This window comes from Mobula birostris, chromosome 6, assembly GCF_030028105.1.
Source record: "Mobula birostris isolate sMobBir1 chromosome 6, sMobBir1.hap1, whole genome shotgun sequence".
NCBI lineage: Eukaryota > Metazoa > Chordata > Chondrichthyes > Myliobatiformes > Myliobatidae > Mobula > Mobula birostris.
Window position 1 is genome coordinate 92,409,445 of NC_092375.1, and position 15,398 is coordinate 92,424,842.

General features: G+C 45.1%; 1 protein-coding gene across 1 annotated transcript in view; it reads left to right on the plus strand.

The window, feature by feature from the left end:
• The window catches only part of LOC140199195 (diamine acetyltransferase 1-like), a 31,639-nt gene extending 21,362 nt beyond the window's left edge, over positions 1-10,277 (plus strand). The window contains exon 6 of the mRNA XM_072260848.1: positions 9,721-10,277. Within this exon, the coding sequence (XP_072116949.1) occupies positions 9,721-9,891 (171 nt within the window). The 3' untranslated portion in view covers positions 9,892-10,277. The remainder of the gene's footprint in view (positions 1-9,720) is intronic.
• The last annotated feature ends 5,121 nt before the right edge of the window (positions 10,278-15,398 follow it).

A 15,398-nucleotide genomic window follows, 5' to 3' on the forward strand; every position in this document is an offset into this window, starting at 1 on the left:
CTTTTTAGGTTCTGTTTCAAAACATGTACTACTCTGTAAGCAATAATCCTTATCATTAGCTAAGATAACCAGTTAGGTTTGAAGACCTAATGTGGACCAACTAGACACATTTGACTTAGACACAAGTGATTCTGCAGATACTGGAAATCCAGGGCAACACACACACACACACACACACACACACATACACACACACACACACACACACACACACACACACACACACACACACACACACACACAATGCTGTAGGAATTCAGCAGTTCAGGCAGAGTCTATGAAAATGAATAAACAGTTGACGCTTTGGGCTGAGACACTTCTTCAGGACTGGAAAGGAAGGAGGAAGATGCCAGAATTAATAGATAGCGGTAGGGGAAGGAGGACTAACTAGAAGATGATAGATGAAGACAGGTGGCTGAGAAAGGTAAAGGGCTGGAGGAGGAAGGAATCTGATAGAAGGAGAGTGGACTGAGAGAAAGGGAAGAAGGAAGGACACTAGGGGGAGGTGATAGGTGAGGAGAAGAGATGAGAGGCCAGAGTGGGGAATAGAAGAAGATGGAAGGGGGAGGGGAAACATTTACCAGAAGGAGAAATCGATATTCATGCCATCAGGTTGGAGGCTACCCACATGGAATATGAGGTGTTGCTCCTCCACCATGAAAGTGGCCTCATCGTGGCAAAAGAGGAGCCTTTGGACTGACATGTTGGAAAGGGAAAGGTGATAGGAATTAAAATGGTTGAGCACCAGGAAATTCCACTGCATTTTCCTCAATGTTTCAATCTTCCCTGTTGCTTTAATCGACGAATAAGGGAAGCTTTGATCAGCAAAATGGAGTCAATCAATGGTTCGTGCCCTGTCTTGTAGTTTCTTTGCCTCAGGGCTAAGGCTTGCCTCCTGGAATCTTCTCAGAGACAGCGAAGTGCTGGATCACTCAATCAATCTCCAAACTCAATCACAGGCTCAAACAGTACCAGGAATACATTTGAGATGAAAAATGTACATAAAAGAAGTGAAATAAACAGTCTCATAGTCTATCCAGAAGGTGTCAACCAAGGGAACATTGTACACAGGTGCCATCTTGACCGGAAAAGTGTAATGTCCAAAAGAAGACACATTATGCATAATATATAATATACAGTCAGTGGTTACTTAATAGCAGGCTGAGGGTAGCAGACACCAACAGAATCAACAAACTCATTCATAAGGCCAGTGATGTTGTGGTTATGGAACTGGACTCTCTGACGGTGGTGTCTGAAAAGAGGATGCTGTCCAAGTTGCATGCCGTCTTGGTCAATGTCTCTCATCCACTACATAATGTACTGGTTGGGCACAGGAGTACATTCAGCCAGAGACTCATTCCACCGAGATGCAACACAGAGCATCATAGGAAGTCATTCCTACCTGTGGCTATCAAACTTTACAACTCCTCCCTTGGAGGGTCAGACACCCTGAGCCAATAGGCTGGTCCGGGACTTATTTCCTGGCACAATTTACATATTACTATTTAACTATTTATGGTTTTATAATTATTTATGGTGCAACTGTAACGAAAACCAATTTCCCCCGGGATCAATAAAGTATGACTATAGGTACAGGAGTGGAACCTTGTGTGGCCTTCTACTGCTGTGACCAATCCAGTTCAAAGTTTGGCATGTTGTGCATTCAGAAATGCCCTTCTGTATGCACTGTTGTAACTTGTGGTTATTTGAGTTACTGTCACCTTCCTGCCGGCTTAGACCAGGCTGGCCGTTCTTCTCTGAGCTCTCTTATTAACAAGGAGTTTTCATCCACAGAACTGCTCTTCACTGTTTTTCACACCATTCTCTGTAAACTCTAGAGACTGATGTGCTTGAAAATCCCAGAAAATCAGTTTCTGAGATACCCAAACCACCCATCTGGCACCAACAATCATTCCACGGTTAAAGTCACCAAAATCACGTTTCTTCCCCATTCTAATGTTTGGTCTGAACAACAACTGATCCTCTTGGTCATCTCTCCATGCTCTTGTGCACAGAGTTGCTGCCACATGATAGGCTGATTAGATATTTACATTAACAAGAAGGTGTATAAATTTACCTAATAAAGTGGCCACAGGGTGTATATGTGTATATATGGCTGTAGAAATAGAGTTGTGATGAATGAAGCTATCCATGCCTGATGGTTGTAGGGAAATTAATAACTGTTCCTGAATCAGCTAGAGTGGGACCTAAAGCTTCTGTACCTCCTGCCTGATGGCAGTAGCAGGAAGGGAGCATGACCTGGATGGTGGGGGTCCTTGATGGATGCTGCTTTCTTGGGGCAGCACCCCTTGTAAATGTTGCCCATGTGCTTGCCTCAACCACTGTTTCTGCAACTCATTCCAAATATGCACCATTCTTTGAAGAAGTTGCCCCTGTTCCCCTTTTTAAATCATTCACCTGTGATATTTGGTCTGTGCTCTCTTGTTTTTAGTACCTCCTTCATCCTGTCTATGTCCCTCTTGTTCTTGTATACCTCCATTGGGTCACCCTTCATCTCCTACATTCCAGCGATAAGGTCCTAGTCTACACAACCTTTCCTTGTAAAGCTCAGACCAAAATTCTAGGCAACATTCTGGTATATCTTTTCTACACCCTTTCTATTTAATAATATCTATAACAGTGCAACCAACACTGTACACAATACTCCAAGTATGGCCTCACCAATATCTTGTATAACTGCAACAGAACTTCTCAACTTCTATGCTCAAGGTGTACTTAAAACTCTGTGCACATAAACTCTCAAACTTCTTCCACTCTGTCTTGAAGTATTTTTGTATATTTTGCCTCTCTTCATCCTCCTCACTGTTGTTATTATCTTGCTCACCATCCACTCCCCTAAACCAGGTGATTTTTGTTTGAAAGGTTAAGTGATGAGTCCTGCATGAAGGCCAGTGTGCCTGACGTTGCTTTCATCACACTCTCAACCTGTCATGCTGTTTTCAGTAAAATGCACTTGCACTCATAGGTCCCTCTGTTCCACAACATTCTCCAGGGCCCTACCTAGATGTGTGTTGTGGATGTCCTGCCCTGGTTTGATCTACTAAAGTGCAATACCTCACATTTATCAGGATTGAAAGCCAGACTTCCATTCACAAAGCTGGCTGATAAATTTACTCTTTTTTTAGAACTGATAATTGCTGCAACACTACCTATTTTAGTATAATCTACAGGCTTACTAAACATGCCTTGCAGATTGTTTATATAGAGTTCCCAGCACAGACCCCCTGTGGCACACCACTGGACACAGGCCTCCAGTCTGAGAAACATCCCTTGACCATGACCCTCTGCTTCCTACCTCCTGAGCCAATTGTGAATCTAATCCACTGCCTCCCCATGAATCCTGTGTAATCTAACCTTAAAACTATAAGACCATAAGACATACTTTAGCAGCAAAGTCAGGCCATTCAGCCCATCAGGTTTGCTTCACCATTCCATCATGGCTGATTTCCCTTTCAAGCCCATTTTCCTTCCCTATCCCTTGAGGCACTTAGTAATCAAGAACCTATCAGCCCCTGTTTAAATATACCCAATGATTTAGCTTCTGCAGCTGAATGTGGCAGTGAATTCCACAGTTTACCTACTCTCTAGCTGAGAAAATTCCTCCTTATTTCTGCAAAGGGATGTCCTATTCTGAGATTGAACTCTTCCACTATTGGAAACATGGACTCCACGTCCACTCTATTTCACTTTTTAATATTGGATAGGTTTCAAAAAGATCCCACTTTCTTTCTTCTAAACTCCAGACCTAGAACCATCAAACGCTCATAATGTTAACCCTTTCATTCCCAGGATCATTCTCGAAAACCTCCTCTGGATCCTCTCTAGTACCATCGCATCCTTTCTTAGACATGGTGTCCAAAACCACTCACAATACTGCAAATGCGGTCTGACTAATGCCTTATAAAGCCTCAGCAAAACATCCTAGCTTTTATATTCTAGTTCTTTTAAAACAAATGCTAACATTATAATTGACTTCCGACTGACTCAATCTGCAAGTTAATCCTGCATTAGGTCTTCGAAGTCCCTTTGCACCTCAGATCTCTGAATTTGCTCTCTGTTTAAACAAATAGTCTGCACCTTTATTCTGCTAATCAAGTACATTAGCATACAGTTCACTACACTATATTCCATCTGCCACTTTGCCCATTCTCCTTCTCTGTCCAAGTCCTCCTACAAACTCCCTGCTTCTTCAACATTACCTGTCCTCCCACCCATCTTTGTATTACCCACAAACTTGGCCACAAAGCCATCAATTCCATCAACTGGATCATTAACATATAATATGAAAAGTAGTGGACACCATACAGACTCCTATGGAAACACCACAAGACATTGGCAGCCAACAACCTTTATTTTGCCTCCTGCCTGCCAGTCAGCCAATCTTCAATCCATGCTAGTATATTTCTTGTAGTCCTCATAGACCTTTAGCAGCATAATGTGTGGCATATTGTCAAAGATATTCTGAGCCTTCCTGAACAGCCTGCCCTGAGTAACCTTGTCAAAGGCCTTTCTGAAATCCAGATAGACAACATTCACTGCCCAACCCAACCTTGATTACCTCCTTGAGGAACTCCAAGAGATTTGGCAGGCATGACTAGCGACACACAAAGCATTGATTGCCCCAATTCAGACCGTTTCCCGAAATGTTGGTAGAACCTGTCCCTCAGAATCCCCTCCAGCAATTTACCCACAGTCTGCTGTGTCCTGGCTTGTTTTCCCACCCTTTTTAAACAGTGGCACCACATTATTCACTCTCCAGTCCTCTGGAGCCTCACCTGGGGCCAGGTATAAAGAAAAAATCTCTGCAATTTCTTTTCTAGCTTCCCACGGGGCCCGAGACTGCCCCAGGTCAGGCCCTTGAGATTTATCCACCTTAATGCACATTAAGATCTCCAATAATTCCCCCTTGCTAATTTTGTGGTCCAAGACAACACCACTCAATTGTTTCCATTTTCTTTAGCTTCCATTATTTACTCCATAGAAAAACTGAAGAGAAACATTCATTAAAAATGTCATCCTTTTCCTTTGGTTCTACATATAGACAGTCATGTTGATCTCTAAAGGGGAGTTACTCTGTCCATTTTACTCTCAATATACCCATAGAATCTTCTGTGATCTTTTTTTTTGCTTCACCTTGCCTGCCAGATCCCTTTCCTATCCTTATTTTACCCTCCTAACTTCTGTGAGTGCACTCTTGACACTTCTTGTAGTTATCTTTGTGTCGCATGAGTGCCAGGCAATGACAATAACCAATAAGAGAAAACCCAGTTATGATGTTATCATCACTGAAGGCCCTAGTATCAATATCCTGGGGGATTACCATTGACCAGGATCTGAACTGGACTTGTTCACACAGTGTGGCTACAAGAGCAGGTCAGACACTCACCTCCCAATCCGTTAAAGACTGTCTACCATCTATGAGGCTTAGGTCAGGAGTGTGATTGAATATTCTCCACTTTATCTTCAACAATACTCAAGAAGTTTGACATCATACAGGGTATCCCATCCAAAATCATTCACTCACTCTCTCACCAATGCACAGTAACACCAGTTTGTACCATCCACAAAATATACTGCAGCAATTTGCCAAGTCTACTTAGGCAGCACCTTCCAAACCTACAGATGGAAGGAGAAGAGCAGCAAAAGTATACGAACACCACCAAATGGAAGTTTCCCTCCAAGTCACTGACCTTGAAATATATCACTGTTCCTTCACCATCGTTGGGTCAAAATCCTGGAGCTCCCTCCCATAACAGCATTGTAGGTATATCCCCATCTCAAGGACTGCAGCAGTTTGAGATAGCTCAACGCAATCTTCTTGTGGGTCACTTGGAATGGGTATTTACATTCCCTTGGAAAAAGTATTCAGCCTCTCCAACTATTTTCACATTTTGCTATCTGTTTCTCAATTTAAAATATGGAGTTTTGAGCTAATCCACAAAACATTGAGCATGTTTTGAGCATTATGTTAAATCAAAATAAAAATTCCAAAACCTTTCAACGATTAATGAAAAATTAAAAACCAAAATTGTGTGGCTGAGAAAGTATTCATCCTCTCTTGTAATTACTACACTGACTTCCTTAGGTGCGGTACTGTGTATTACCTTACTGCAATTTGTTGATGTAGTAAATTGGAGGATCACCTTTTTTCAATGAATTCATAAGAATAAACACCCCTTTCTCTGTAAGGTCCAACAGTATGATAGATTTTCAACAGACCAAACCAAACTGAAGACAAAAGAGCATTCAAGACAAGTTGGGGAAAGGTACAAGACCATCTTAAAGGCACTGAACATATTGCGGAGCTCAGTGCAGTCTATTGTGAAAAAGAGGAAAAAATATGAAATTACAGCCACACTGCCAAGGTCAGGCTGCCCCTCTTAACTTAGTTGCTGGAGAGGAATGGCTCTTGCAAGAGACTACTTTCATACCAATAGTCACTCTGAGTGAGCTGCCAAAATCAGTGGCTGAAACTGGAGATGAAGTTCATGGCTCCACAATCTCTAAGGCCTTGCACAAAAAGAGGTCTTTATGGAAGAGTGGCAAGGAAGAACACCTAGCTAAAAAAAATCCTTGCCTGTAAAGACTTTTGCAAAGTATCTCTTCAAAGATACTGTAAAGATGTGAAAGAAGGTCTAGTGGTTGGTTAAGATTAAAGTGGAACTTTTTTGGCCTCAACACTAAGCAGTACGTGTAGCATAAATCTAATACTACACATCAGCCAGTAACACCATCTCTACTGTATGATGGAGGTAACATCATGCTATGGGAGCAACACACATCAAAGTTGCTGGTGAATGCAGCAGGCCAGGCAGCATCTCTAGGAAGAGGTACAGTCGACGTTTCAGGCTGAGTCCCTTCGTCAGGACTAACTGAAGGAAGAGTTAGTAAGAGATTTGAAAGTGGGAGGGGGAGGGGGAGGGGGAGATCCAAAATGATGGGAGAAGACAGGAGGGGGAAGGATGGAGCCAAGAACTGGACAGGTGATTGGCAAAAGGGATACGAGAGGATCATGGGACAGGAGGTCCGGGAAGAAAGACCAAGGGGGGGGAGGGGAGAACCCAGAGGATGGGCAAGGGGTATATTCAGAGGGACAGAGGGAGAAAAAGGAGAGTGAGAGAAAGAATGTGTGTATAAAAATAAATAACAGATGGGGTACGAGGGGGAGGTGGGGCATTAGAGGAAGTTAGAGGAGTCAATGTTCATGCCATCAGGTTGGAGGCTACCCAGACGGAATATAAGGTGCTGTTCCTCCAACCTGAGTGTGGCTTCATCTTTACAGTAGAGGAGGCTTTGGACAGACATGTCAGAATGGGATGTGGAATTAAAATGTGTGGCCACTGGGAGATCCTGCTTTCTCTGGCGGACAGAGTGTAGATGTTCAGCAAAGCGGTCTCCTAGTCTGCGTCAGGTCTTGCCAATATATAGAAGGCCACATCAGGAGCACCGGACGCAGTATATCACCCCAGCCAACTCTCAGGTGAAGTGTCGCCTCACCTGGAAGGACTGTTTGGGGCCCTGAATGGTGGTAAGGGAGGAAGTGTAAGGGCTTACAAGGATAAGTGCCAGGAGGAAGATCAGTGGGGAGGGATGGGGGGGGGGGATGAATGGACAAGGGAGTTGCGTAGGGAGTGATCCCTGCAGAAAGCAGAGAGAGCGGGGGAGGGATAGATGAGCTTAGTGGTGGGATCCCATTGGAGGTGGCGGAAGTTACGGAGAATAATATGTTGGATCCGGAGGCTGGTGGGGTGGTAGGTGAGGACCAGGGGAACCCTATTCCTCGTGGGGTGGCAGGAGGATGGAGTGAGAGCAGATGTACGTGAAATGGGGGAGATGCGTTTGATAGCAGAGTTGATAGTGGAGGAAGGGAAGCCCCTTTCTTTAAAAAAGGAGGACATCTCCCTTGTCCTAGAATGAAAAGCTTCATCCTGAGAGCAGATGCGGCGGAGACGGAGGAATTGTGAGAAGGGGATGGCGTTTTTGCAAGAAACAGGGTGAGAAGAGGAATAGTCCAGATAGCTGTGAGAGTCAGTAGGCTTATAGTAAACATCAGTGGATAAGCTGTCTCCAGAGATAGAGACAGAAAGATCTAGAAAGGGGAGGGAGGTGTCGGAAATGGACCAGGTAAACTTGAGGGCAGGGTGAAAGTTGGAGGCAAAATTAATAAAGTCAACGAGCTCAGCATGCGTGCAGGAAGCAGCGCCACACTCAGGTTGGAGGAAAAACACCTTATATTCCGTCTGGGTAGCCTCCAACCTGATGGCATGAACATCGACTTCTCTAACTTCCGCTAATGCCCCACCTCCCCCTTGTACCCCATCTGTTACTTACTTATATACACACATTCTTTCTCTCACTCTCCTTTTTCTCCCTCTGTCCCTCTGAATATACCCCTTGCCCATCCTCTGGGTTCTCCCCACCCCCCTTTTCCTTCTCCCTGGGCCTCCTGTCCCATGATCCTCTCATATCCCCTTTGCCAATCACCTGTCCAGCTCTTGGCTCCATCCCTCCCCCTCCTGTCTTCTCCTATCATTTTGGATCTCCCCCTACCCCTCCCACTTTCAACTCTCTTACTCACTCTTCCTTCAGTTAGTCCTGACGAAGGGTCTCGGCCTGAAACGTCGACTGTACCTCTTCCTAGAGATGCTGCCTGGCCTGCTGCATTCACCAGCAACTTTGATGTGTGTTGCTTGAATTTCCAGCATCTGCAGAATTCCTGTTGTTTGCATCATGCTATGGGGATGCTTTTCAGCAGCAAGGACTGGAAATCTGGTCAGGATTGATGGGAAGATGAATGGTGCTAAATACACAGAGTTCCTGGATTAAAAACTTGCGAGACTCTCCCAGCAAGTTTAAACTAGGAAGGAAGTTCTTTTGACAGGACAACGACTCAAAGCACACTACCAGAGCAACTGTGGTGTGGCTTCAAATGAAGAAAACTGATGTCCTTGAGTGGCCCAGTCAGAGTCCTGACCTTAACCCGATCAAACATCTCTGGCAAGACCTCAGGGTTGCTGCCTGCAACAGCTCGAGCAATTTTGTACGGAAGAATGAGCAAATTTTTCTCCATCATGTTGTGCAAAGCTATTAGAGACTTATCCAGAAAGACTATTGACTGTAATAGCTGCGAGAGGTGGTTCAGCTAAGTACTGAGCAATGGGGAATGAATACTTCGAACTGCTGACATTTCTGTTTTTGAGGTTTTACTACTTCATGCTTTACAATTTTCTGTTTTTGGGCTCTACTGTGAAAAATGGAGCATGTGATTCACAAGTAAAAATTCCCAGTTAAATTGATCAAAATCCCAAGTTGTAATACTCATTTATGTGAACAAAGAGTTGGGGGCTGAATACTTTTAAAAGGCACTGTAAATTGTTTGCTCAGCTTGTGAAGCGCACATCCCTTGATTGAAAATCACTGTGATTTGGAATGCAGTTCCTGAAAGCGTGGGGAGGGGGGAGATGGTCATTACCTTCAGGTGAAATTATATGATAATAGGAAAGAGATGAGGAGGTGGTAGGAGTTGCAATCAAATTGAACAGCTCCTTCCATGAGTTGACAAAGGATCGACAAGCAGAATAATTTCATGCTCTGATTCCATGAAATGCTTCTAAACCGATTTCAGTGAAGCCATTGATTAACTGGTTACATGATTCTGCTTCTGTGAGAAGGCTAACAGTTACTTTGCTTTGATTTCAGACTGCTGTTCAGGACCGCTGTGGCAGTATGCACTTTGTTGTAGCGGATTGGAACCAGAAATCAATAGACTTCTACAAGAAGCACGGTGCCGCAGATCTGTCCAAAAAGGAGGGATGGAGTCTGTTTGAAATTCAAAAGAAGCACCTGATTAAAATTGCTAATGAGGAATAAAATCTGGGCCAAAGCATGGATTTCAAATTTATTCTCAGATTACATAAATCAGAAGCTTTCTTTTATCTTTGTAGATTTTAAGCCTCAAATTTAATTGCTAGGTAGAGACAGTTGAACAAATTTTAGCAATATTATCTTCTCAATTATTCAGATATTAGTCTGATCTGATGCATTGTTAATAGATCCTGTAATGATAATTGTCCAGTGGGTTAATTCTGCTTAAACCAGCCAAATGTTTTGCTGTCTACACTATTAGGGAATGGCCTACTACAATTTTGGCCTCGTTTTATTGTATGTATTGCTTTATTTGGATACAGCATCAGTGTGGAGCATTGCTGTCTATTTCTGTGTACATAAATAAAATTATAGCTTTATTTGACCAACCAGATATGTACCATAGTTGTCTTTGTTTCAAGGCTCCTCAGACTCCCATTATCTTCAATAATAATTAAATTCTTTCCAAGAAAATTTAAATACATTTACACTAAGTCCCTGTTATATGCAAGTGATAGGAACACCAGGTTTGTGGACAACAAAATAGCAGGTTCCACCAAGTCCATGGTATAGACACTAATGGGTGCAAAGACATACAGTAGCCAAACTCATGGATATAACTTCTATGGGGTTTTAGTTTAAATTTGTATGCTTGTTTATTTCAAGGTGTTTATAAACCTACCTTCCTTCCTGACCCTGAGTATTACCTCACTCTGATCCCATCTCTGGCTCCAGCTACCTACCTGCTTCATTCTCCAGAACTTTGCTCCGGCCACAAACCTCCTGTGGTGTTGACTCCCAACGCTCCTGACCGTGAACTTGTGAGTATGGAATGAATGGATAACTAGGCGTTCGTGCACTTAATTTTTGCAACACTAAGGCTTCTAAAGAAAAATCAGTGTAAAATTTCAGCATTTCAATTGCATTCATGACTAACTCAGGTAGATGTGTTAAACACCAGATTTAAGTACGAAGTTCAAACTCTCATATGTTGCTGGTGAAAAAAGCAATTAAAAAGCAGTTCTTTCCAAAGGTTTTTACAGTGAACAATAAAGTGTAACTCACGGTTCGGCTAGCTGCTTAATATTTGGATGGTAATATAGGGGATGATATCCCCCGGCCTGGCCAAACTTAAGAAATCTCATTTGTGTGGATGCTGCGCGATATGTCCCTGTTACAAATCAGTACCACGAAATAACAAACAGTACACAATATGCGATTAAACGATTGAGCTTTATAATTCTTAATTTGACTATATGGTTAATAAAGAAAACAAAAAAAAAGAAAAAGGGTCCACTCTTATGAAACAGTCTAATGAACTGGAACTCACTGATAAGCCATTCATCCACCATCGACCACCTCCAATCGACTGCCTCCGATCGTCGCTGACCTTCGGACCCTCGCTCCAAGTCAACTCCGTCTGGTGGTCTACCAACTCTCTCTATGCGTGTCTTCTCTCCTCATCTCTCCCCGGCAAAAGACCGTGAATTCCCAGCTCCCAGACACACAAGAAAGAACAACATCCCGCTCATTGGCTGACATCCCCCGTTATCTCCAGTCACAACCCAAACATTGCTGCTACAGAGAAGCCATTACATTAGCGGTGGAACATTACAGAGAAGCCATTACATTAGCCGTGAAACCTTACAGCATGTTACACTCTCCCCCCACCAAATTTAGTAACGTCCTCATGACGTTGAGATAATTCGCCAACCTTTCCTGCAAAACACAAAGCCCAATCCAGGTGTAAAAGGCAGTGACATAGCTCCCCAAAATAGTAGGAGTCACATTCTGTTCCCCTGGTGCTACATAGGCCAGCCTATCCAATGGTCTCCTAATTCTCTGACACCTCCACACACCTTCATCTAACTCTTCAGGTTCAGGCACTACTGGGGATACTTCCAGTCTAGCTGGCAAGGCCTCCTCCAACCTATCACTTGTGCCCACCTGAAACTCAGAGCCCTCTGTCCCATGGCCACACCCTGCTTCCTCCCACTGCAACCCAGGCTGCCCACAGATAGCCCCCACTCCTCCCTGCCCCACATTACCTGACTCAACGGGAGAAGGGCCGGGAGTCTCTTCCTCAATCAAAAGGGAGTTAGTGAAAGGCTGCATATACTGCACATCCAGGTCCTCATCCTCCAAATCAGTATCCCTCTCAGGGGTGGGGGCTGGCCTAACCTCTCCCATTGTGGGCGCTGAAGTCGCCCCGTGTTTCCACAGAGTCTTCTTACTAGGCGTAGGCTCCAAGTTGGGCTCTGGGTCTACCTGCACCTCTTGTCCCGGGGGCAGCAGGTGATTCCGATGGAGAATCTTGACAAGCCCATTCCCATCCTCTGGTTTCACCCGGAAAACTGGTAGGTTTGGCATCTGACTCTACACCACATAGGGTGTGGCTGCCCAGTGGTCAGCCAACTAACTTATGCTTCCCATGTAGCCCCAAATTCCTTATGAGGACTCGGTATCCTGGCAAGAGTTGGGAGAACCTCACCTTTTGATCATACCTCCTCTTCTTTCCCTGATTCTGCTTGGCAGCCGCGACCCCAGCTAATTCATAAGCCCTTTTCAGCTCTCTTCTCATATCAGATACATACCTCATATTAAGTCTTTGGGGGTAAGTCACCCTCATCAGTCCCAAAACAAAGGTCAATGGGCAACCTCGCCTCATGCCCAAACATCAGATAGTATGGTGAGTACCCAGTAGCTTCATTTCGTGTACAGTTGTAACTGTGAACCAGATGCCCAATATGCTGACTCCACTTGCTCTTCTTGCTGATCTTCAGGGTCCCGAGCATGTCTAGCAAGGTCCGATTAAAAACCTCTCGGGCTGGGGATCACCCTGCGGGTGATAGGGCGTGGTCCTTGACTTCTCAACTCCGAGCATGCTCAGTAACTCATGAGTGAGACTACTCTCGAAATCCCGTCCCTGATCACAATGTATCTGCCTGGGAAGTCCATGATAGATTAAATACTTTTCCCATAACACTTTTGCCACCATGGACACCCTTTGGTCCTTGGGAGGAAAAGTCTGAGCATATCTGATGTAGTGGTCCGTGATGACTAAGACATTAGCCACAGTGCTGGTATTAGGTTCTATTGACAGGAAATCCATACACACCAGGTCCAGGGGCCCGGCACTCTACAAGAGGGACAAGGGAACTGCCCGCTTGGACAGTGTCTTCTGCTGTATGCATCAAATGCACGACTTACAGTATTCTTCGACCTCCGATTTCATCTAGGGCCAGTAAAACCAATCTCTGAGCAATCCATAGGTCTTTTCAACCCCCAAATGTCCAGAATCATCATGAAGTGACTTCAACGCAATCCTCCGATACTTCTCGGGCAGAACCAGCTGGCAATGCTGACGTCAGTCTGGGGGTTACGTGACCCGGTATAGGATCTGGTTCTTCAACTCCAACCGAGGCCATTCTTGTAGTAATGGAGGCACCGACGCATGTTTCATCTTCTCTGCCTGTGCCATGTCTCCCTTTTTGACCGCTGCCCAAATGGTACCAATGCCCGGATCATCTCGCTGAGCAGCTGCCACTTCCCCAGAGCTCAATTCCGGCAGCTGATTTGTCTTCAGAGCAGTCAGGTTACAGTAAACTTGGGGAATGGCGTCATCAGAAGCTCCCAAGTGATCCACCGCTCGATCCTGCCCCTCCTTTCCCTCTCCCTTCATGGTGATGACAAACTGACACATGGCCTTCACCCCTGGGGCAGGAACGCTCTCCCACTCCTCATGCGCCCGTCGGGACAAAGCATCGACATCAGGGTTCCTGCTTCCTGGCCGGTACTTCAGGCTGAAATCATAGACAACGCTGCCAACCACCGATGGCCTGTTGCATCCAGTTTCTCCGAGGTCAGGATATAAGTTAAGGGGTTGTTGTCTGTCCTCACCTCAAACTTGGCCCCATAGAGATAGTCACTCAGCTTATCCACCACCGCCCATTTCAATGCCAGGAATTCCAACTTGTGCGTGGGATAGTTTTTCTCGGAGGGCAACAGACTCTGGCTGACAAACGCAACAGGCCTCAACCCGTTGCCCTGATCCTGATACAGGATGCCCTCTAAACCCTCTCGGCTGGCATCCGTGTGCAGTACATATGGCAATCGGGGATCTGCAAAAGCCAGCACTAGTGCCTGGGTCCACAGTTCCTTCAGTGACTGAAAGGCCTCCTCACATTTTGCATCCCACCTTGGTCCAAAGGACTCCGATGGGCTAAGATACTCTCCACCCTCCTGTCCTTCCCCCCCCACTTTCATCCCCAAGGGAGGGTAACGGCACAGAAGCTGATCCAAAGGGTGACTGACATTCGCGTAACCTTTCACGAACCTCCAATAGTAACCACAGAACCCAAGGAACGAGCACAGAATGTTCACAGTCTGGGGTCTTGGCCAAGTGGTAACTGCCTCTGTTTTAGCTGGATCTGTAACTACTCCATCCCATGTGACTAGGTGTCCAACATAGCTAACAGACGTTTGGCAGAACTGGCACTTGTCCAGGGAAAGTTTTAACCCTTCAGCTTTCAGGGGGCCCAGCACCTTCAGTAGCCTCTCTTCATGTTCTTCCAAGGTGGATCCAAATACTATGATATACTAATACCTCAAACAAGTTCATATCCCCCACTGTGTTCTCCATGACCCGCTGCAAGGTTGCAAGAGCTCCCGTGATGCCCTGGAGCATCCTTTCGAACTGGAAAAATCCCAGAGGACAAATAAATGCCGTTTTCTCTTTGTCAGCCTCACTCATGGAGATCTGGTAATATCCACACCTCAAATCCAGCACACCGAACCACTTCGCACCACTCAGGCAGGCCAGCACGTCTTCAATCCTCGGGACAGTATACTGATCGGGGACGGTGCGCCTGTTCAGAGTCCTATAGGCCACACACATCCGTATCTTCCCATTCTTCTTTCAGGCCACTGCTATTGGGGATGCATAGGGGCTTTGGGATTTGCTGATGATCCCAGCTTCCAACTTACACAAATGCTGCGAATGCCCTCCATCTCTGTAGGGGCCAGTCTCCATGACCTCTCTCTACACATGGTATCCTCTGTCACCCGGATACTGTGACACGTGCTCTTGGAACAACCCACATCAAACTCGTCAGTGGAAAAGACACCCTCCAGCTTCAACATCTTCTCTACCAACCTCCTCTCCCAACCCTCAGTAACCAGGGGGACCTCTCAGTTGTTAGATGAGTGGCGTTGCTCTAATGATGTAAAACAACAGAGATTGGTTGAAAGTTTGATTGGGCGGGCCACTGATATTGCGAGAGCTGTCATGTTAAAATATCCCGGACGAGGCCCACAATTGTAACTCTTGGTTCAGCTAGCGGCCTAGTATAGGGGGTGATAGCCCCCAGCCTGGTCAAGCTTAAGAATTCTCGTTTGGGTGGATGCTGTGTGATGTGTCCCTGTTACAAATCAGTACCACGAAATAACAAACTACACAATATGCAATTAAATTATTGAGCTTTATAATTCTTAATTTGACTATATGGTTAGTA